General features: G+C 34.4%; 1 protein-coding gene across 1 annotated transcript in view; it reads right to left on the bottom strand.

Annotated features, from left to right (window-relative positions):
- LOC119771152 (carbonic anhydrase-related protein 10) overlaps positions 1–23,322 on the bottom strand; it is a 145,636-nt gene that overhangs the window by 5,460 nt on the left and 116,854 nt on the right. Inside the window, exon 3 of the mRNA XM_038266583.1 lies at positions 18,584–18,634. Coding sequence (XP_038122511.1) covers positions 18,584–18,634 — 51 coding nt within the window. The remainder of the gene's footprint in view (positions 1–18,583; positions 18,635–23,322) is intronic.

Genomic DNA, 23,322 nt, shown 5'->3' with positions numbered 1-23,322 from the left:
AAGGTTTAGGGTTTGCTTTTAGAAAAAACGCATTGTTCGGAAATCTTTGAAAAATTCGTGCATGGGTGGGAACTGTCCCAAAATAATATCTTTTTGCCTTCCTCACGTTACTGAGGAAAGGCTATAAAATCACTCGAAAAATGAACTTCTCAATTAGACCTCTTAGACCCACCTTCATGTATACCTATCGACTCAGAATCAAATTCTGAGCAAATGTCTGTGTGTGTGGCGGGATGTTGATCAAAAAGTTGTCACTCGATTATCTCGACATTAGCTGAACCGATTTTGTCCGTTTTGGCGTCATTCGATCCGTCTTGAATTCCCATAAGTCGCTATTAAAAATTATGCAGTTTAGTTAAGTACTTCAAGAGTTATGCTAAAAAAACAATTTTAGCAAAAGTCCGGAAGATTGTAAAAAGGGTGGTTTTTGTCAGAAAACCCGTCATGCTATACATTTTCAGAAAGGTATTTAAAAGACCTTTCCAACGCGTCCAAGACATTGAAGATCTGACCATCCTATCAAAAGTTATAAGCACTTAAGTGTAATTTATGCGCTTTTTTGAGGCCGGATCTCAGATATGTTGATGAAAACGTTGTCCGGATCTCTCATGCGACCTATCGTTGGATAGGTATTCAAAAGAGCTTTCCAATACGTCCAAAACATTGAAGATCTGACAACCCTATCAAAAGTTATAAGCACATAAGTGTTATTTAAGCACTTTTTCGAGGACGGATCTCAGATATGTTGATGAAAATGCTGTCCGGATCTCTCATGCGACCTATCGTTGGATAGGTATTCAAAAGACCTTTCCAACGCGTCCAAAACATTGAAGATCTGACAACCCTATCGAAAGTTATAAGCACTTAAGTGTTATTTACGCAATTTTTGCATTTTGGTTAGCACCCTTTAAATGTGAGGAAGGCGCCAACCACCTAAGGGTGGATTATGTAACGTTTTTTTCTAATTTGAAGGTTTTGATGCGCTCTTTCGATTGTATTTTGGCCCGAAAACCTGATCTCATGGCCTGATTTTTGAGAGCTCTTTTTCTTAAATACTTGAGCGATCTCTGTATCTGCTTTTAATAATTTGTGTCTTCTATTATTAGAAAACTGCTCGTAAAACCCACATTTTATTATAATTCTGATTTGTAGCTGTGGATTCAAGAACGAGAATTCTTTTTTGGATTCACTATTAAGGACCGGTAGTGGTAGTGGTCTAAACTAGTTTTTACAGGTATTTGTTGGACTGTTTTACATTTACGATTTTTTTTAAATTCAATGAATTCGATTGCAAACAAAAATAAATTTGAAAACATGCCCCATAAACTGCTTGTGAAACATCAAAACATCAAATTCTAAGTCCCAGCTCGATCTCGATCAACAAGTCGTCAAGTCGAAGCTTTAAGTGCGAGTCCACGAGCCAAGCTAGTAGCCAGGGAGTGGGTTTCCCCGAAATTTTTGGAATACATATGGGAGAGAGGTTGGAAGAAGAAAAGAAGAAGACAATTTCTTCTTCCAGATTGGAAAGCAACTGTACGCCTGTAAATGCATTTTAAAACACTTTTTTCATCCAAATGTTGAAACCTAGGCTTGTAATTTCAATTTTTTTTGCCCCCCCCCCCCCTCGACTTTGGACATAAACTTAAAAAATATTTGCAACGGCCTTATAATATTTGAAAAATAAATTAAAATCCTATATTTTGTCCTATACAGTATGTAAAAAAAGTATTTACACCTTGGGCACTATGTACATATTGTGATGAAACATCTAAACAATTTAATGTTGACAGAAACCTAGTACTACGTTTTGTTCAGAAACTTGCAGACATTTGTTACAAAAGCTCATGAAAAGATGATTTCTATAAAAGTTATATAACAAATATATTACGAAAAAAAGGTGCAAAAAGTTTGTACCTTTCGAAAAATTTACATAAATAATGTTATTTGTTGATCAATCCAGTCTCCCAACTCCAAATAGGCATCCTTGACTGATTAAAAATAATTTGATTGAATATGTTTACTACTACTTAGTATAAAGTTTATATAACTCTGGAAATTCTATAGAAAACTTATCTTAACTTAATTTTGAAATCTTCTAATTCAACTAAATGTCAATATATTACCATAGAATTGTTAAATAAACATTTTGGAGTGATAACACGTTTTGGGGTATTTGTATCGATAGAATTTTCGTTGGAATCGTGGAATTACGTCGTCGGAAAATCCGCCGGCATCTGAACCGTCCACAATTCACAAGTCAACCTATGTGGCATCAGAAAGGGCATAAAATTTCCGATCTTTTGATACCCATACATCCAGGTTTTCTATAAAACCCACGTTTTTAAATACCTAAGCAAAAACGTTGTTATGGTTTCGTTTGAGCAACCTGTCAAAATGTATGGAATTTCGTAATTTTTGTTCTCGTGGATCAAACTTACTATTTGCCCAGGTATTTAAAAACGTAGGTTTTAAAGAAAACCTAGATGTTTGGGTATCAAAAGATCGGAAATTTTATGCCCTTTCCGATTCCACATAGGTTGACTTGTGAATTGTGGACCGGTTCGGATGCCGGCGGATTTTCCGACGACGTAATTCCGGGTTGTTACGAAATTCCAACGAAAAATCTATTCTAGCGATACAAAGACCCCCAAAACGGTGTTATACCCACTCCCAAATGTTTATTTTGCAATTCCATGGTAATATATTGACATTTAGTTGAATTAGAAGATTTCAAAATTGCTAAGATAAGTTTCTATAGAATTTCCAGAGTTATATAAACTTTTATACTAAGTAGTTAGTAAACTTTATATTCAATCCAAATTATTTTTTTAATCAGTCAAGGATGCCTATTTGGAGTTGGGAGACTGGATTTATGGTGATTTGTCAACAAATAACATTATTTATGTAAATTTTTCGAAAGGTGTACAACCTTTTTTTGCACCTTTTTTATTTTCGTAATAGTATTTGTTATATAATTTTTTATAGAAATCATCTTTTCATGAGCTTTTTGAAGCAAAATGTTTGGCATGAGTTTCTGAACAAAACGTAGTCCTAGGTTCCTGTCAAACTTTAAATTTTTTACATGTTTCATCACAAAATGTGCATAGTGCCCAAGGGGTGTAAATACTATTTTTACATACTGTACATTTTTTTATTAGTTCATTTTTGTACTGAATTCTTGAGATTTGTTCAACGATAATTTGCAACGATATCAAAATAGTTTACCTAAAATCAACATCAACAATCAATGATTATTGCAAATTTGTTACAACTTCTTTTGACATTTATTGTTAGTTTCAATTGTTTTAAATGCAACACTTTGATTTTCTTGTACTTAGTTAAAAACAAAATGCACATGTTGAGTTCCAAGTAAGAGATTGTTATTATCGTTGAATATTTGTTACAAAAGTTAAACTGTCAGTGACTCTTTTTCGATCTGCAAAAACAGTGATTACTATTTATAATCATTTTATGTACCTCGTAGTTTTTTCCTAAAAAATGATTTAACTTAAAACCTCTAAGACATTCGCTATCGGGGTAAAAGATGACTTTGTGTGTACTTTTGTCAGAAATAACTGGATGAAATTTGGTCAAATTTGAATTGAAAGGGCACATAAATATAGTCTGACTACAAAACCAATATTTTTTCATTATTTTTTGAATTATGATACTGCATACTTGGGTAAGAGGTTATCATTTAGTGATTATAGTATAATAACACAATTAGAGCTTTTCAATCACAAAAAAGCTTCAAATACATAATAGCATCTGATAAATTAAAAATATAAGTTGTTTTGTAAATTAAGCTGTTATATAGGAAATACTGAACAAAAAATCATATTTTTTGTTGAATTTAAGATAACTCCGGTTCCAACTCCGACTCCGGGTTATCAGAAATCTTCGGCTCCAACTCCGACTCCGACTCCAGCTCATAAAATTTAGCCGACTCCGGCTCCGACTCCGACTCCGACAGATATCAACTCGATTCGACCTGGAGCTTTTAGGTGACATCTGGGACTACCATCTGAGACTGAAAACGCTTTGGTTAAGGCAGTTTAACATATTAAATAGACACTTTTCTTTAAGTGATTTTATTGATTGTAATTTTTTTTCTCTGGGAACCCCTCAAATCAAATTTTTTGGTGATAATTTTATCATATTCGTGTTCCTAAGACAATTTCATAACAGAAACATTGATTAAAAATGTTTATTTTAATCTATTTTAACCCTTTAACATTTATTGAAAATCAAGTTTGTTTCCAAGGATATTAGATGTCACCAAGAAAAAAAACAGCTTCTTAACCTCTATTCTCTACCGCTCAAATTTTTGTTTCGACTTTTCTTATTTTTCCCGTGTTCAGAAGGTCATTTTGAACAACTTTTGTTCTACGAAAAACTTTACTTCTCTTGTTTTATGTTTTCTTGTTTCATTTTTAGTATTTTATTTTTCATTTATCTTGTTTAGGTTATGTTTGTTTTTGGTAGTATTTGGCCTATTCTACAACCTTTTGCCTATCTATTTTTTTCATGTTTTTACAGTAACTTTTTCATTTTTATTTTTTTTGCTTTTTTCACATTTTCTGCTATAAAATGGCACCATTATCATTTAATTGTAAAAAATGCGTAGAGGCATAGTTTGGGACACTAGAATAATAACTGCATACTTCTTTTTACATAAAATATAAGAAATTTCTAAAAAAAATACATTTTTCAAAACATTCGCAAAGTCACATAAAACAAGTCAAAGTTTCAAATATGTTAAGAGTTCAACTTTCAAAGCTTTTTAAAGATCATAAATTGATTGAAAAATGGATTTATGGCAATTTTTTTTAGATCGAAGCCCGTCTAAAGGCGGGGTTGGGTTGTAGAGGGTTAGTTCTTTGAGCAATTCTCTGAGATTTCGGTCATTCGATTTTTTTTGTATTTTTTAATCCGGTTGAAACTTTTTTGGTGCCTTCGGTATGCCCAAAGAAGCCATTTTGCATCATTAGTTTGTCCATATAATTTTCCATACAAATTTGGCAGCTGTCCATACAAAAATGATATGTGAAAATTCAAAATCTGTATCTTTGAAGGAATTTGATCGATTTGTGTCGGCAAAGTTGGTATGGATATGGACTACACTGAAAATGATACACGGTAAAATAAATTTGGATTTTTATTTAACTTGTTGTCTTGATTTGCAAAACACTATTTTTAATTTTTTTTTTGATATGTTTTGAGGACATAAATGCCAATTTCATGGGCAAAATCTTTGACTGAGTTATGAATTTTAAACAATACAGATTTTTCAAAAATCGAATATATCGCAATTTTTCAACTTCGATTGAATTGCAATCAAAAAGTACTTTAGTGAATTTTGATAAAGCACCGTTTTCGTTATAACCATTTTAGTAACTTTGAAATAGTCGCAGTTTTCATTTTTAAAATAGTGCCATGTTTGTTCATCTTGAATATTTTGAAAAGCTGAGAAAATTTCATCCTGTGAACTTTTAGCAGCAAAATGAATTGATGTTTTTTGTTCACTTCCAAACACCATTTTCATGTCGATATCCAGCAACTATAGGTCCGATTCACAATGTTAATACATGAAACATTCGTGAATCTTTTCGAAAAATATTTTCAAATTTAAAATCAAGACTAACATTTCAAAATGGGCGTAATATTAAATGTTTGGCCTGTTTGAAATGTTAGTCTTGATTTTAAATTTTGAAAATATTTTTTCGAAAAGATCGAAAATTTCACGAATGTTTCATGTATTAACATTGTAAATTGGACCTATAGTTGCTGAGATATCGACATAAGAAAATGGTGGGTTGTTTGGGTGAGACTTGAAAACATCAATTTTCCTGTTTTTAACCTTTGCATGGCAATATCTCAGTAACTATGGATCGCATCAAAAAGTTCAACAGAGCAAAATATAGAGAATTTTTCAGCTTTTCAAAATATTTTTTTCAAAGATGGGCAAACATGGGCACTATTTTAAAAAATGAAAACTGCGACTTTTTCAAAAAGTTACGTAAAATGGTTATAACTTGAAAACGGTGCACTTTATCAAAAATCACTAAAGTACTTTTGATTGCAAATTCAATTTTACATCGAAAATGAAGTTGAAAATTTTTGCGACTAATATTTCGATTTTTTTAAAAATCTGTATTGATTTAATAATCGTAACTTGGTCAAAGATTTTTTGCCCATTCTGGAAATTTCTGAAAGTTGGCATTTTATGTCCTCTAAAACATATCAAAAAATAAAAAAATAAAAATAGTGTTTTTTTGCAAATCAAGTTTTAGTGACAAAAAGTTAAATAAAAATCACCAAATTTTTTACTGTGTATCATTTTTTTCAGTGTAGTCCATATCCATACCTACAACTTTGCCGAAGACACCAAATCGATCAAAAAATTCCTTCAAAAGATACAGATTTTTGAATTTTCACATATCATTTTTGTATGGACAGCTGCCAAATTTGTATGGAAAATTATATGGACTAACTAATGATGCAAAATGGCTTCTTTGGGCATACCGAAGGCACCAAAAAAGTTTCAGCCGGATTAAAAAATACAAAAATTAAAATTAAAGAAAAAAGACCGATTCCGTAGAGAACTGCTCCTTTTTAAACATCTTTTTCTTAGGTTAATCATAACTAGCTTTGAAGACTGGGTACGATTTATATTTTTATAATAAAATGAATCCAATATGTTTTTGTTGATTAATTGTAATCATCTTTGAACCTCCAATCTACAACTGAAATTAAAAAAAGGCTTTCGAGATCGAGGCTATAGCCAAAATTCTTAGTTACTGAGAAATCAATTGGACCATTTTTTGTCGGATTTACTTTATTTTTTTGTAAGAAAGGCTCTATTCCACCTCTTGGTGATATTAAATCGGAGTTTGTTTTCAAAAGATCATTTTATCTTAATTATAAATTAATACAACAGTTGTTTTGCAATCATTAATTTAAAAACGTAACTTAATCCACCCTTAGGTGGTTGGAGCCTTCCTCTGATTTGAAGGGAGCTAACCAAAATCCAAAAAGTGCGTAAATAACACTTAAATGCTTATAACTTATGATAGGGTTGTCAGATGTTTTTAGCGCGTTGGATAGGTCTTTTGAATACCTATCCAACGATAGGTTGGATGAGATTTTCAAAATATCTGAGATCCGGCCTCCAAAAAGTGCGTAAATAACACTTAAGTAATTATAACTTTTGATAGGGTTGTCAGATCTTCAATGTCTTGAATGCGTTGGAAAGGTATTTTAAATTCCTTTCTGAAAATGTATAGCATGATGGGGTTTCTTAGAAAAAACACCCTTTTTACAAACTTCCGGACTTTTGTTAAAATCGGTTTTTAGCATAACTTTTTTAATAGTGACTTATGGGACCCCAAGACGGATCGAATGACGCCAAAACGGACAAAGTCGGTTCATCCAATGTCGAGATAATCGAGTGACAATTTTTTGATCAACATCCCACCACACACACACACACACACACACACACACACACACACACACACACTCTCAGAATTTAATTCTGAGTTGATAGGTTTACATGTTGGTCGGTCTAGGAGTTCTAATTGGGAAGTTCATTTTTTGAGTGATTTTATAGCCTTTCCTCAGTAACGTGAGGAAGGCAAAAATGGAAAAATTGAGGAAAATAAAAAAAAAATTATGTAGAATTATAATGATATTAGACTAAACACAAACATGTTTTTTAATGCAGTGGATTGCACTTTTAATTGATTTTAGTTGATTGCTCATACATTTTTATTGAAATTTTGTTTTTTTTTTGAAAAAAAAAATTATTTTGTCTCCTGATTTGTCAGAAAGTTTTGAAGGGGAGGGGGACAATAACTTATAAAAATATTTGTACCAGCCTTATCAATGTTTTCAAAAATAGAGTAATCTTTTTTGAGGTACTTGAACACTTCTTTACCAAGCTTAGTTTGATTTTATTCCATTTCGTTAAAAATAATTTCGTAGTTTTATTTGCAAATAAATCTTCAAATTCATTAATTTCACCCCAGGTATCAAATGGAAAGCTATCTAATTTTTATGGAAAATTTTACATACAGGCTGATGAGGCGAAATAGCTTCTTTGGGCATACTAGAAAGTTCAGCCCGATTTAAAAATTCATAAAAATAGGATGGCCGAAATTTCAGCGAATTGCTCACATTGAGGTAACTAGGAATGTGTTTGAGCAGTATACAAATCAAAAATGAATAATTATAAAAGGGGAAGCAACGATATTTAAATCATAAATGCAATGGTTATTAAAACTAGTGCAAAGCAAATTGAGTTTTTTGAACTAAAAAATATAATGTGAATGCATTAGAAATAAGCTTTTACAAAAGTTGATGGAGATAAAATCATTCTAAAATAAAGTGAATAGTAAACAACAATAAGCAATGAGTGATAACAGAGAATAAAGAAACCTTCGATTTAAAAAAAAATGTTTTTTTTTTAAGTGCAACAAGGCTTGAAGAAACTAAAAACAAGAATTTTGAGAAATAAGCTACTTAAGAAATATGACAAATAAGAATTAGGTTTAAATTAAAACCAAAACAAAAATACAATATACATTTACTCTATTATTTTATTCAAAGTTGCTTCCAAAATAAATTGATCCCAATTCTTTGAACTATGAATTCCTTCTTTGCAGAGACTTAAAACAATTACGAGAAAAAATAACAAAACAAAACTCACAAAAGCCAAACCCAGAAAGTGCCAGAGCAAATCCAAAGTTCACAACGTACAAACACGATAAGATGATAAAGTGGTCGTGTGGCGAAAAAAAGCGATGGCATGTAGGGTGGTTAAAGGTTGGGGGGGTGGAACACCATACAAAATATAGTCACGACAAGAAAGAATAGAAAGGGCAGAACCGTGAAAGTGGATAACGTGTGTGCACACACACACACATGCAATCAGCAGTAAGATCATTTGTCAGAACTTGTGACTTTTGGGACTTGCCTCAGCACGATGAAAAAGTGAAGAGTGCTGTGATGATGGGGGAGGAGGAAAGTGGGATGGAAAATTGGAGCTGAGGGATAGCATGGTGAGATGAAGACATTATTTGAAGTTTATTTGGGTAAGAATGTGTGTAAGTCAAGTTGGATTATGGAAGGATTTGAGGCGATTTTTCGATTAAAATAATCAATTTTATATGGTTTTTTTTTTAAATCTAAATCGCATTTCTCATCTTTTTTCAAAACAACCGAATTTCCTCCAAAATCTCAAACGGTATAATCCAGCCTTTCAAGGCTCAATTTAATTTCAAAAAGGTCCAAACATTACCAATCAAAGTACCACTGCTTCGCGCACTTCCACTTAATTTAATCACTTTTGGCAGTGCTCCCTGTTCACCGTTCTCCCAAATCCAGCCAACCAATTCCCGCGATCCGTTTTCGCCGGGCACGAAAACTAAAAACTCTTAAAAGCACATTATCTTTTATTGGAACGAGCTCTCTCGACTGCCCTTTGATGGCGCTCCGTCGTCCGTTTAGCCTAACTCGCAGGCGCACGCTGCCAAACTAGGTCGTTTCACGCCCCGTGACCACCTCCGTTCCCCACGCGGCACAAAAGCACACTAAAATTTGCATTTCAATCATATCTTGGAAGGTCTTGGGAAGCTAATAAAAACGGTTCACGGTTGTTTTTCATCAATCAATCGGTGGAGGAGGGTGCGCGTGGTGCAGGTTGCCTACCTGTGGGGCGAAAGCGTTCTTTTGCAGCAGCAGCAGAGGGAAAGCCATTTCGAATTAATTATCTCAAAAATCTCATTTCTACTTAATTAAGATTGCCTTCAGTGAGATGTGACCCGAAAAGTTGAGTGGCGATTAGGTAACCCTTGGTTAGGCAGTGAGGAGTTGTAAACCTTTTATAGTAATCGATGCAATGAAAGAGGTGATGAGAAGAAAAGAAAATGAGACGAAAATAGAGAGACAATGAGATGGACTATGATGATGAAAGGACGAACGGATAAATTAATGAGACAGTGTGACAGTTAGACAATAAGACAATGAGACAATAAAACAATGAGACAATGAACAGTAAGACTGTGAGACAGTGAGTTGAGCAGCTAAAGGTTAGAGCTTTGCATTCTAAAAGACTTCCCGTTCAAGGGGACCTAAACCGAATTGGGAATGTACCCGTGCTATCAGAATCGAGAGGCTGACCTCGGTGAAATGAAATTCTTTTTCCGCTTTCAATTAAGGTGAACCGGAATTCCAGAAATGGCTTTTGTTCGGTGGTCTTTTTTTGGGAATAGCAATAGGTAGGATTTTGCCACAAGATTACCATTATTTCAGTTTTTTATCCTGTTTCGTTCATTGTCACTTTTTTATTGAGGAACTTTTGTATCTTGATATGTCAATGGGTTTGCATAAAAAATCTTAAAAAAAACTACTTTTTGATTGCAAATTTGATTTTACATAAAAAAAAATTAAGTTGAAATTTTTTTGCGAAGAAATATTTCGATTTTTTGAAAAAATAGTATTAATTAAAAAAATTATAACTCGATCAAAGATTTTTTGTACAATATTATATATTGTATTTTAGATATTTCAGAAAAGTTTACATTTGAAAAGTTTACATATCAAAAAATTAAAAATAGAGTTTTTTTGCAAATCGAATTTTAGTGACAAAAAGTAAGGTTAAAAATCATTATTTTTTTTAACCGTGTATCATATTTTTTCAGTGGAATCTATACCTACAACTTTGTCTTTATCCATACGTACAACTTTGCCGAAGACATCAATCAAAAAATTTCTTCAAAACACGATTTTTGAATTTTCAAACTTCATCTTTATATTGACAGCTGCCAAATTTATATGGAAAATTAGATGGACAAACTAATGATGCAAAATAGCTGGATAATTCTCCGCCAACTCACACAGCAGTTGCCCCGACCCCTCTTCGATTTGCGTGAAACTTTGTCCTAAGGGGTAACTTTTGTCCCTGATCACGAATCCGAGGTCCGTTTTTTGATATCTCGTGACGGAGGGGCGGTACGACCCCTTCTATTTTTGAACATGTGAAAAAAGAGGTGTTTTTCAATAATTTGCAGCCTGAAACGGTGATGAGATAGAAATTTGGTGTCAAAGGGACTTTTATGTAAAATTAGACGCCCGATTTGATGGCGTACTCAGAATTCCGAATAAACGTATTTTTCATCGAAAAAAACACTAAAAAAGTTTTAAAAATTCTTCCATTTTCCGTTACTCGACTGTAAAAATTTTTGGAACATGTCATTTTATGGGATATTTAATGTACTTTTCGAATCTACATTGTCCCAGAAGGGTCATTTTTTCATTTAGAACAAAATTTTTCATTTTAAAATTTCGTGTTTTTTCTAACTTTGCAGCGTTATTTTTTAGAGTGTAACAATGTTCTACAAAGTTGTAGAGCAGACAATTACAAAAATTTTGATATGTAGACATAAGGTTGTTGTTGTTGTTTATTTATTTATTTTCGGCAGCTTTAACCTTCGCGGTCATTCGCTGCCCGTAGACATAAGGGGTTTGCTTATAAACATCACGAGTTATCGCGATTTTACGAAAAAAAGTTTTGAAAAAGTTGGTCGTCATCGATCATGGCCGTTCATGGTCACCCGCGACAGACACGGACGACGAAACAAAGAGAAACGCAAAAAGTAACTTTTTCAAAACTTTTTTTCGTAAAATCGCGATAACTCGTGATGTTTATAAGCAAACCCCTTATGTCTTTATATCAATAAATGAAAAATTTAAAATGAAAAATTCGCATGTTCAAAAATGGAAGGGGTCGTACCACCCCTCCGTCACGAGATATCAAAAACGGACCTCGGTTTCGTCATCAGGGACAAAAGTTACCCCTTAGGACAAAGTTTCACGCAAATCGAAGAGGGGTTGTGCCCTTTTGAAATGTTAGGCTCCATTTCAGCTCAACTTATCAAGAAAAGCAAAAATAAAAAAAGTAGTAGCTCGATAACTCAATAATTTGATTATCCGAAATTTTTTTTTAGGACTGTGGACACATTTCAATGCATCCAACTTAAAGAATGTATTTTGTCACCAATCCGCTTAAGGAAATCACCGTCCTGATCAGAAACAAACAAAAAAACTCCTCAGGCCAATATTTCACAACCATCGAAGAAAACTGAATTTGCTTAACATAGATGTATTTATTTCATGATTGCTTTCGACTAAATACTTCTTTTTATTTGATGATTACTACTTTCCATTATGCTGTTCTCGACATCTGCCATTAACAAATTTGAAACCTTTTTTGCATCTCACCCACATCCCAGAAACAATTCTAGTTCTAGCTTCAAAAGTTGGCACAATGGTCGTCTCTGCCATTTCTTCCACCGACTCGGGTTGCTCTTCGGCAGTTTCTTGGCCCGATGCTACGTCACCGGTTATCGCTAGAAGAACCGCTAGCAGCGCCAAGCTGGTCAAAACTCCGCCGAACGCCATCGTGTGTGAGTGGTACTCTGGTCTGTTGTGATTTACTGGCGATATGAGGTAGACGACCGTATTTATAGTATCCAGTGAGGAAGTAAACACATAAACAAATTATGACTTCAAACGAATCTGTTATCTTAATAAATGTTTGAATTATGCAAATTATCATTTCATTTCAGCTTCCTTGCACTTGTAATGCGCAACACCTACAACACTCGGCAACTCACGATGATATTAGGAGCAGTTTCAACGATCTTCGCACTGTTGGTGATTTTGCTAGCGCCCTTACCGATCAACGAGGTGTCGTCATCACAAGACCTGTCGAGGAGCAGCCAGCATCGGTGCAGCAAATAGTAGAGATTTCACCTTATACTTAATTTGTAATTTATTCAATTAAAATGTAAAATCGCAATTACTTTCGTTTGACGGCCGAATTTGTTTCATTCAGAATTGTTATTCACTGTGACCTTTTCGCGACAACAACAAATTTATGCACGGAAAAGCTCATTGTACTGTACTATCAACTTAATAGATTGCACTTTATCACTTGATTTCAATTTCCGCAATTAAACTTGTATACACAATTGTAGATCGCAAACAGATTACCATCCCAAGTAGCACACTTTGTTCGCCAAAAGATTTCCGAACTTTTTGTTGAACTCATTTACTATGTTTTCCCAACGTCCCTAAGAACTTTTGAACGCTGGAAAAAGCGCAGGTTTTTTTTTTGTTGTTGAACATCTCTTAACCTGTTAGAAATGTGCGTGGTTTAATTATGTTTTACCAGCGCACGTCCTTCTTGCATAGAGAACGTTTGTTGAACATGTCATAAGAACTCTTGACTTTAAGATTCTGAACCGGGTTGGATTTATAACCGTCCAAGAACATATCGTGGCAGACAAGAATGTTAAACAGGCTTTTTTCTTAAAATATGTTCAAGGTGTTCGCTTAAAAGTTTTTTTTTCTTAATTTAATCCTTTATTTGTGAGTAATGTCGCTTTACGATCATTTAACTACTAGTTTTTGTAATTTATTAGTTTGGCCAGGGATACGCAATTTATGAATGATAATAATATGAATAATGGATAGTAAAAAATATCAACCATAAAAATCAATCAGTTTCCTAATTATGCCTATGGGGATTTTAATTTTCAATTATGTTCAAGTGCTAATTAACATCGCTTGCTACTACTACTCTACTACTGCTGCTGGTTCCCGGTGCTGCATTTTCAGTTTTCCTTTTTGATGAAGAATGCTCACTACAAATGTCAAGTCCGGGCGCGCGTCTGCTTCTTTCCACGAGGGGTTATGTTGTATGAGCAGGCCTAAACGTCATTAAGAAGTCTGCGGTCATCTAGGTTTTACCAAGTTCACTAACAGTTTGCCAAAATTTCTTTTGAACAAAAGCTGTTTCTATTTTTAGAACTATCTGTGCTTGTTTCGTCAACATGTTCTTGCTCGGTTTTTGAAACACGAATGCGAACTACACATAAACAACTTGTTTACGTGAAATCCCATCCGAAGCCAGAGGTCAATTCTACCATTTTATCATGTTAAGCAAACTGAAATGAAACATCATGTCTGCAAATGTGATTTTGTTTTTCGCAAGCATGTTCCATTTAAGTCAGAATAAACTTCGAAATGAACTATTCGTAATCTGTTGCTAGGTTTGGCATTTGTGTTACACAACCATGTTGAACAATGGTTTTTTGATCAAAATGAGAAAAAATGACCAAATTTTATGACATTTGTTCAATAATTAACGTATAAAAACGCTTGTGCAGCAATTGTCCAACAAAAAAAGCGATGTTTTACTTGCTACTTATTTTATTCCTTGGATTTTAATCAATGGAAAATGTCGCACAACCAGAAAACTAAAATCCTCGAACTAAGCTTTAGATGGTTTTGTTAAATGTGATGAAATTTTGGTTTAAACTCGCAGAACATTGGCTGTATTTTTTACTGAAAATAAAATGTACAACTCCCATTTATTTATCTCTATGAATCATCGTTCTCCTCAAACACTAATTAACACCACACCGACCAAAGAAAACTCCCATCAGATCATCGAATGGTGCCGTACTTTTGTCTTTAACCAACTCCACTATAGGGGGATATTAGAATAAACATTAATTTTCCCTCGCGAGCCGCTGTCACGAAGATCAGCCGGCGTGAAAAACAAACGAGCCATGACCGTGGAGCAGGGAGCAGAAAGGTTCCCACCCGGTGTGCTCTGGGTCGCGACTACGGAAGGTCGTCCCTTAAGGGGCCACCGAAATGGGACTATGACGCTGTAGTATGGAGAATTTCCTCAATGATAACATTGGTCAAAAATAATTTTTAACCTGCAACTTTATAATTTATAATTTTAGTTTCAAAATACTATCATTAATAGTTCTCCGATCGGGCTTATATTTTTCTGGGGGTTCCTTGGCCAAAATAATTAGACCCGTATTTTTTTTGGCCATTAGGGTGACCTACACCGTGCTAGGGTAGTTCAAAAAATGGCATTTTTCGTAATTCGTAATTTTTTTTGCAAAAGCCAGACGCAAGATTTTTTTTTTTTCTTGGACGTAAGAAGTTACAAAATTTAACATTTAAAAAAGTCGTATGAAAACTTAAAATAGCATTTTGACCAAGTCTGGACCAAAGAGCCAATGTCTAAAAATATTTTTATCGGATTCCTCGGAAAATTTCACATAACATATCAAAAAATTGGCGATGTCGAACCGTACGTTTCCGAGTTATGATTTTTTCAAAATAAAAACTGGGTTTTTCGGCGCGCCTCCCATAAAAACATGAAAATGACGAAATCGGCAAAAAAATCAACTGTTTTCAATAAAACTGCGATAACTAAAAAATTTCAGCGATGACCTATACATGTTAGGGTACCAAAATTTTCGTAACTAAAATACGCGACTACTTGAATTAATAACGTCAAATTTAAGGCTAAGGCTAAGGTTTCTTTCAATGTTCATTTTAAAATTAAGAGTAATGTGTTTATTCAACTTAGTTTGTTTACTGATAATTAAATTTATATATATATTTCAAAGAATTCGATAAAACAGTCCTTTTTTTTATTTAACTGCAGTTACAATGAGAAACCCTGACACTTTTTCTATTTAGCAATGTTTTCATAATTAAAGTTATCTAACTTTTGAAACTTTTTTCGAAAAATGTGGTTTGAAATAACCATTTTTGCAAACCACATTTTTCGATGACAAAAAATTACATCTTTGAGGTATTGCAATAAATCGTCAAAATTTATTTGGCAGTGCTGCCAATTCTTCAAAAAAAAAACATATTTTTTTAATGTGGAGAAAATGCCGAAAAAACGTTTGATTTAAGTTTACATGTACAAAAACAAATCCACAATCTAAATGAACTATTTATAAAATTTGGTGTCGTTCAACACCAAATACAAATATTTATTAAAAGTTTTTGTCACCCCCCCCCCCCCCTTCAAAATTTGCCCGAAAAATCAGGGGGCAAAAAAAATATTTTTACAATAAACTTCAAAATTTCAATGAAAATTCAAGAGCAACCAGCTGAAATCAAATTAAAATACATTCTTCTGCGTTTAAAATCATTTTTAGCATGTTTGGGTTTATTAGAAAATCTTAAGATTTTTTGAAAATTTTCGATGCAAAATCTTTTTTTTCGATACAATTTTTGTTTTTGTCAGATCTTAGATTTTTTGAAAACTAATGATTGCAAAACAACTGAACTAGTGTAAAATGCTTTTTAAAACACTTTTTTCATTTAAATGTGAAGACTATGGCTTGTTATTTAATTTTTTATATTTTATTATTTATTTGCCCCCCCCCCTTGACCTCGGCCAGGGCCGAGGGACAAAAACTTTTTTAAATATTTGCATCGGCCTTAGTACAGTCCAGATTTGATTATCCGAAGGCTTCGAAAAAAAAAATCTCTTCGGATAATCGAATCACGATTTTTTTTTCACTGTTTCATTACTGTTTGTTGCGCTTAAGTATGACTTACAAACTACTCTAAAGTGATTTAGGAATTTTAAATCCAAAATGCTGGCTAAAATTGCGGTGATGTTTTAATAAAACTATGCATTTTCCAGTTTGAAAGGTAACCAAATATTTAAATTTGACTAAACTGGGGTCGTAGAACTCAAATTTCATAAGAAAATTAAAAAAATACGATTTTTTTGTGTTGATTCGATTATCCAAAGTCCCACAACAACATTCGGATAATCAAACTTCGAATGATCGAGACTTCGGATAATCGAGGCTTCGGATGAGATCACAAAAATTTCAACAAATTTGCTTCATATACATTCAAGATTGAACCAACAATAATACAACTTCTGGAAAAACAAGTGACGATAACTAAGCAAATACTTTTAGTATTGTTGTCTGGAAAATACTGTTTCATAGCAAATTTTATTTTTCATTTGTGTGTGTGTGTGTGTGTGTTCAACCAACCAAACGGGACCACGCGGTCGCTTCTTACAAATTGAGTTGTTTCCATGTATTTTTAGATCTACATTCTATACATGCAAATAACTCGCATAGGCATTTGGAAGGTGTTAGCTCTGCCGAGCTTCGGTGACCCATTTCTACGCTGGCTAGCCGAGCGCGAGGTACTTCAGCTTTATCGACAAGCCCCGCCCTGAAGAACGTTTGGACCAATCGGATTCAAACGTTATTTAGAACTTCCGAACCCTTGTCAAATGGACAAGAACCCAGCGCGTATATAGTTGATAGTAACAGTATTCCTAATTCCAGTTATAGCTAACCAAGTCGCGAAGGCATAGTGGTTAGCATTTTTGCTTACCAATCCAAAGGACGGGGGATCGAACCCCGACTCGAGCGACTTTGATTTTCGTTCATGTTCAGAGTTTCAAGATTTATATTTCCTATACTTTCTCGTTGGGAGCAGATGGGAATCGAACCCAGGACCATTCGCTTACAAAGCGAACACCGTAACCAGTCATCCACGGACGCTCCTAGCAAATTTTATTTTTCATTTACTAATAAAATCAATGTAGCCACGAGTTTCATTTAAATATGATCTAAACGAAAAAATGGCAACACTTCCAAATCTATATTGAACAATTTGTGCCAAAGTTTAAAAGATTGCAATTTTGTCATCCAAAACATATCGTTATTAATATTTACACAATTTTTGTGTTTAAAGGTGTTTCTATTTTTCTGAGAAGTTCTTTGTTTTTGTTGAAGACTGAGAGTTGATCAGAAAATGAGTTCTAAAGATATTTTTTAAAGATTTAATAATCTTTGGAGACTTGTATGTACGAACAAATGACGCAAGATGTCTTCTTTGGTCATAGAAAAAGTTTACACAAAGTTTCATCCAAATTAAAAAAAAAAACCATGCAAAAATATTTGTTAATATTTAAAAAAAAGAACATCAATCGTCTTAAAATTTTGACCAATATTTACAGTCACGATTTCCTCTGTACCGCACCAGATAAAGTTGGAGGTGAACTTTTTGCCGGGAGTTTTGGCTGCTCGAGACAAAACATTGGCCCCAAACAGCTGATCGTTTTCTCACGATTAATTTTCATAATGGATTACTTGGGATGAAAAAACGGGGGAAATCCTTCGGGAAGGACGGAATGTCGAAAGTTGGGTCTATTTTGTTATAAAAATTTCTGAATATACAGTCTTTTAAAAAAAGCTTTTTTTCATTTCAAACAAATTGAAATTGACAACTCTTCTAAACTAAAATGATAAAAAAATACATTGAATTTCCGTACTTCTTGAGAAAACCATCCAATAAGGAAACATTCCAAGCAATTTGTTTGCTTTTCAAAAGGTGAGATTTCCCCTCTTTCGCTAGTATTCCATTACAGCTGCTGTGGATGAACCTACGTAAATTACCCACCCTGCAGGAAGTTTTGTCGGGTGGACAATTAGGCTTCTCCTACCAGCACAGCACAGGAAACCAACCTTTCCCAAGGGTAAATGACTAATTTGGTTTGTGGGAACGGGTAGGTGGGTGTGGAAAACCCACCGGAAATCATCGTCGTCTCAACTAGATGAATATCAGGGGATGATGAAGCTTCTTCTGCTAGGGAATTACCTGAAGTGATGATGAAGAAGAAATACGAGATTGTGGGTAATTATCACTGGGAACTTACCGGAGATGCCATCGTAGGTCCACCATTCCTCCCAACTCACGCCGGAGATTACTGAAAATGAGGAGAAAAGAGCGTTAAATTGTGTGAAACTGATGCTTGAATTGGAATATATTTTATTAAAAATTTGCTACTTTGCTTCGTTTGTAATGACACCAAAATCCTTCTAATTTTTAGATCAGCTATTTTTAACCAAATTTCAACCAAATACATAAACGTAACTCTCAACCGGGTCTCTGCAGGCTCCACGTTTGAACTGTTTAGCTGTGATTCCACCCACTGATTAGCGCAATCAAAACCATATTTCATAAAACACTGAAAAGGAAAAACTCTCGCGCTGAAACACACACAAAAAAGCCGGGAAGAGGAAAATCGTTTTCCCGCGTTGTTCGTTCGTGTGTGTTATTTTTCGTTGCGCTCAACCGGAAGATTATAATTTGCATAAACGCCAGGTGCCAAACGACTCAGCCAAGGGGGTGGGCGAGACAAAGCTCCTGCTCCGAGCTGAAGAAACAAAGCACGGGAAAAGAATACATTTTCACTCCCACCTTCGTTGTTACCCCCACGCTGAAGAAGAACAGAAAAACTGCATTTTTTCTCATCCCGGATCACCTTTGGAGCAACGTGCTTTTCTGATGTTTTAGATACCGATGTGTGTGGGTGCTGTTATTGTACTGGTGAGCAATAAAAAGTGCCGACACTCTCCTTTCGTTTGCTTCTATAGGATGGTGCTATGGCGGGAATAAAGCATGTTAACCTTCATAAAGCTGTTTTTTTTAAATTTCACTAAACCCAATGCAAATATTATTATCAAAAAAAAACAGAAACAAAAAATATGGTTAATAAAAATTTAAATTTTCATTGTATAAAGGTTGTTCAAGCTATTGTAAGCAATTATCTGCCAACTAACACAGAAATTTCCTTCGGTTTGTGTGAAACATTGTTTTAAGGGGTAATTTATGGATAACTTGTGACGGGGTGGCGGTGCGACCCCTTCATGAGCATGCAAAAAATGACGTGTTTTTGAATAATTTGCAACCTTGCCTTTTTTGTTCAAACATGTTTAAAAGTGATATCAACCTTGTTCTTGCAAGGTCTCGTCCAGATTTGACAGCTCGATTTGAATCCCGAAAGTAACAATTCGCCTCTCCATATAGGCTCTCTATTCGTGGAAACTTTTGCGATTTCGTGTGAGATAGCAGAGAATGACCTCACATAAAATACATAAAATACATAAAATTTTCCATAAAATGACATGTCTCGCGATTTTAAATATTTTAGAAACGACAAATGAAAGCGATTCTAAAACTATTTTCTAACATTTTTTGATGAAAATGTTAATGTCACAAAAAAAAAAAATACAAATGTCGCCAAATTTCTATCCCTTCATGATTTCGAACTACAAATCACTTAACAACGCGTCTGAGTGAAATTCCAGAACAATTAAATGGGTTGTAGCGCCCATCGTCATTAGAGATCAACAAATTGACCTCGAATAAATTCAGCAATGCTTTTTGAAAAGATCCTAAACCGAAAAAAAAGTTCTCCGATCGGATTAAAATTTTTTCTTGAGGTTCCTAGGCCAAAATAATTAAACCCGTATTTCTTTCGTTTGGCCATTAGGGTGAGCTACATCATGCTAGGGTGGTTCAAAACTGGCAATTTTCGTCATTTTTTGCACAAACCTTTTTTTTTCAAAAAAATATATCTCCGCACCATTTCATCCGAATTTAGCTGTCTTAGACGCAAAAGAAAGGTGATTAGTTTGGCTTTTTGAAAAAAATACTAAGATCTACCTTAACATTTGAAAAAGTCATATGAAAACTTCAAATGGCGTTTTTACCGTGTCTGGACCAAAGAGCCTATGTCTGAAAATATTTATATTAGATTCTTCGAAAAATTTCACATCAAATTTCAAAAAAAATGGCGATATCTAACCGTACGTTTCCGAGATATGATTTATTGAAAATAAAAACTAAGTTTTTCGAGCAAAAACAGATGTCCTATTCATGTTTGGGTATCACTGCACAGAAAAAAACAATTCTAGTAATCGTGAATTAAGTTCACGAATGTGAGAACCACGAAGAAATTCATTCATGAGTATGGTGCATTTGCACTATAAACGTGAATATATTACTTCCTGGTTCTCGCATTCGTGAACTTAATTCACGATTTCGAGAATTGATTTTTTTTCGTGTTTCGTAATTGAAAGATGCATCTTTTGGTACTCAATCATGTATATGGTTTCGCTGGTTTTTTTTAGTAATCGCAGTTTCAGTGATAAACGTTGATTTTTTGCCGATTTTTTTTATGCCGATTTTGGGTCGTAAAAAATATTCGGAGTGAAAAATGATTTTTTTTTTGTGTGTGCCTTTTGTTTCGCATTTTTGCCGTGAATTGCGAGGAGAAGATTACCCTCTTAAAATGCAGCGTCATCAGTGCATAATTGGCAATGGGAGCGCGTGGTCGTAAAAAAATATTCGGAGTGAAACATGATTTTTTTTTTGTGTGTGCCTTTTGTTTCGCATTTTTGTCGTGAATCTTCCCATAGCTCCGTAGCTCGGAGGGCTCGACGTCGGTTGTTTGTGTGTTAAGCCCTCTTCATAGCATCGTAGCTCGAGAGGCAACGAAAATCAATACCTTATCTAGCTAACAGAAAGAAGATCGGAAGGCACTTGATGATTGAGTTCATCGCGTCTATTCCGTAAAAAAATCATGAACTAAATGATTATATAATTAAAAATCAGACTAGGCTATCATTGCAGCATTGCGTTTAACACCTCATTTTATAAATAAATATTATTTGGTTTTATCTTTCCACAGCCGGCTGTCTAAGATTAAACCATTTCATTAAAAATTTAACAACAGTTAAACGGGAATTGTCTCATCCGCAGCAACCGATTGTTTGCCTTGAGAATAAAATATAATATCTTCAACAAACACTATGATTTTGGGTCGCATCATCATCTTCAATGATGAATCCTGACCATACACCCTATCCTACTAACCAATTTTCAGGTTCCTGGCGCTTGTGGGGTGTAAGCACAGAGTAAATCAGCTGCCCTAGTAGCAACCTGCGCTAACTAACATTCCCGTCCCTTAAAATCGAGATCTACAAACTGACATGGTGGGCGCCGTTGGTGGCCAATGACTGTTACCTATTCGCAACTGATCTTGTTTTGGAAATCATGGTGTTTTATCTTTTCAGCGCATTCATACATGCTGTTGATAAGGGAAATACCACTTGATAGTCGAAGCCTATGATCAGTAGAGCTGAAAGGATATTACGGTTCTGTTCAGCAACGGAGAAGGACAACCATGGGTGGTCTCTCATGCTCATGCTCATGCTCATGCTGCTAAACGTTGATTTTTTGCCGATTTTGTCAACTCAGTTTCACTTGGACATAATCATATTTTCTCCATATGACTTTTTCATATGTTTAGCTAGATTTCTGAAACTTCTTACTATTTTTCTTCAATAGCCAAACTAATCACTTTTCTTTTGCGTCTAAGACAGCTAAAATCGGATGAAATGAGCGTACTGTATTATTAGGTACCAAAATTATCGCTTAGAGCAAAGTTTCACGGAAATCGAAGTTGGGTCAAGTTAACTGCTGTGTATGATAGTGTTTTGCCTTCCTCACTGAGGAAAGGCTATAAAATCACTCGAAAAATTAACTTCTTAAATACACCTCCTAGATGTATCGTGAAATTAAAAGTGCAACATGGAGTTGAACTTTCTGTCAAGCTGCTGTGAAGTTTTCCATGACACTTGCGAAAGTTTCACTCCATGTTACCGGTTCACATCTCTCTATTTAATATCTCGATACCTATCGACTCAGAATCAAATTCTGAACAAATGTCTGTGGGGATGTGTGTAGACATGATTTGTTTTTCCACACGATTTTCTCAGAATTGGCTGAACCGATTTTGGCCGGATTCGCCTTTTTCTGTTCTTTTTGGGGTCCCCTAAGACCCTATTAAATTGTATTCTGTTTAGTGAAGTACTTTTAAAGTTATGTCATGAAAAAGTTTGTTTGTAGGTACAAAAAAGGGTGATTTTTGCATAACCTCAAAAGGCCGGGTCTTTTTGTTTACGTGCGAGAGTCGCACCAGATGTGAAACGCCTGGTTGCCACATTGCTTCAAATGATAGTCTGCATGTTTTCTGGAAAAGTCTGTATAAGATTTTTTTTTACTCATGAATTTATTTTCATCAAGTCTTTTTCGCTGCTGGAACTTGATTTGGAAACAATGCAAATCTGTATAAGGACAACTTCGGAGTTGAATTAAATTGTAAATGTGAGGAAGGCACCAACCACCTAATGGTGGATTAAGAAACGTTTTTGATTAAACAAACAATTCTTCAGCTTTTTACAAATGTTTGATGCTGGGACCTTTTGCCTTTCTTACTAAAGAAAGGTATAGGTTTTACTTTATGGCTGGACGTTATTTCCATCTTCAAAAATATTACGATTCAGCATGAATTTTGATCCAAAAAATCGTCAAAAAATCACATATCACACATCGATTTTCAACGCTTCAAGTTGTCAAGTTGAGTTTCGAATACTGGCGCGAGAATGCTGGCGCATAAATTTTGTGGCTCGAGATATACTCGTTTGTAGTAGCTTGTCTACCGATGTTCCCTACAACATGAAAGATATCGTAGCTTTTCGGTTTCTTTTGCCCTGTTCGTTTTTGCATGACTGTCCAATGATTATGCATAAACTTTTGTGACATAGG

Source organism: Culex quinquefasciatus, chromosome 1 (genome assembly GCF_015732765.1).
Source record: "Culex quinquefasciatus strain JHB chromosome 1, VPISU_Cqui_1.0_pri_paternal, whole genome shotgun sequence".
Classification (NCBI taxonomy): domain Eukaryota; kingdom Metazoa; phylum Arthropoda; class Insecta; order Diptera; family Culicidae; genus Culex; species Culex quinquefasciatus.
The sequence above is the reverse complement of the archived record's forward strand: the minus strand, read 5'-3'. Positions and strand labels throughout refer to the sequence as shown.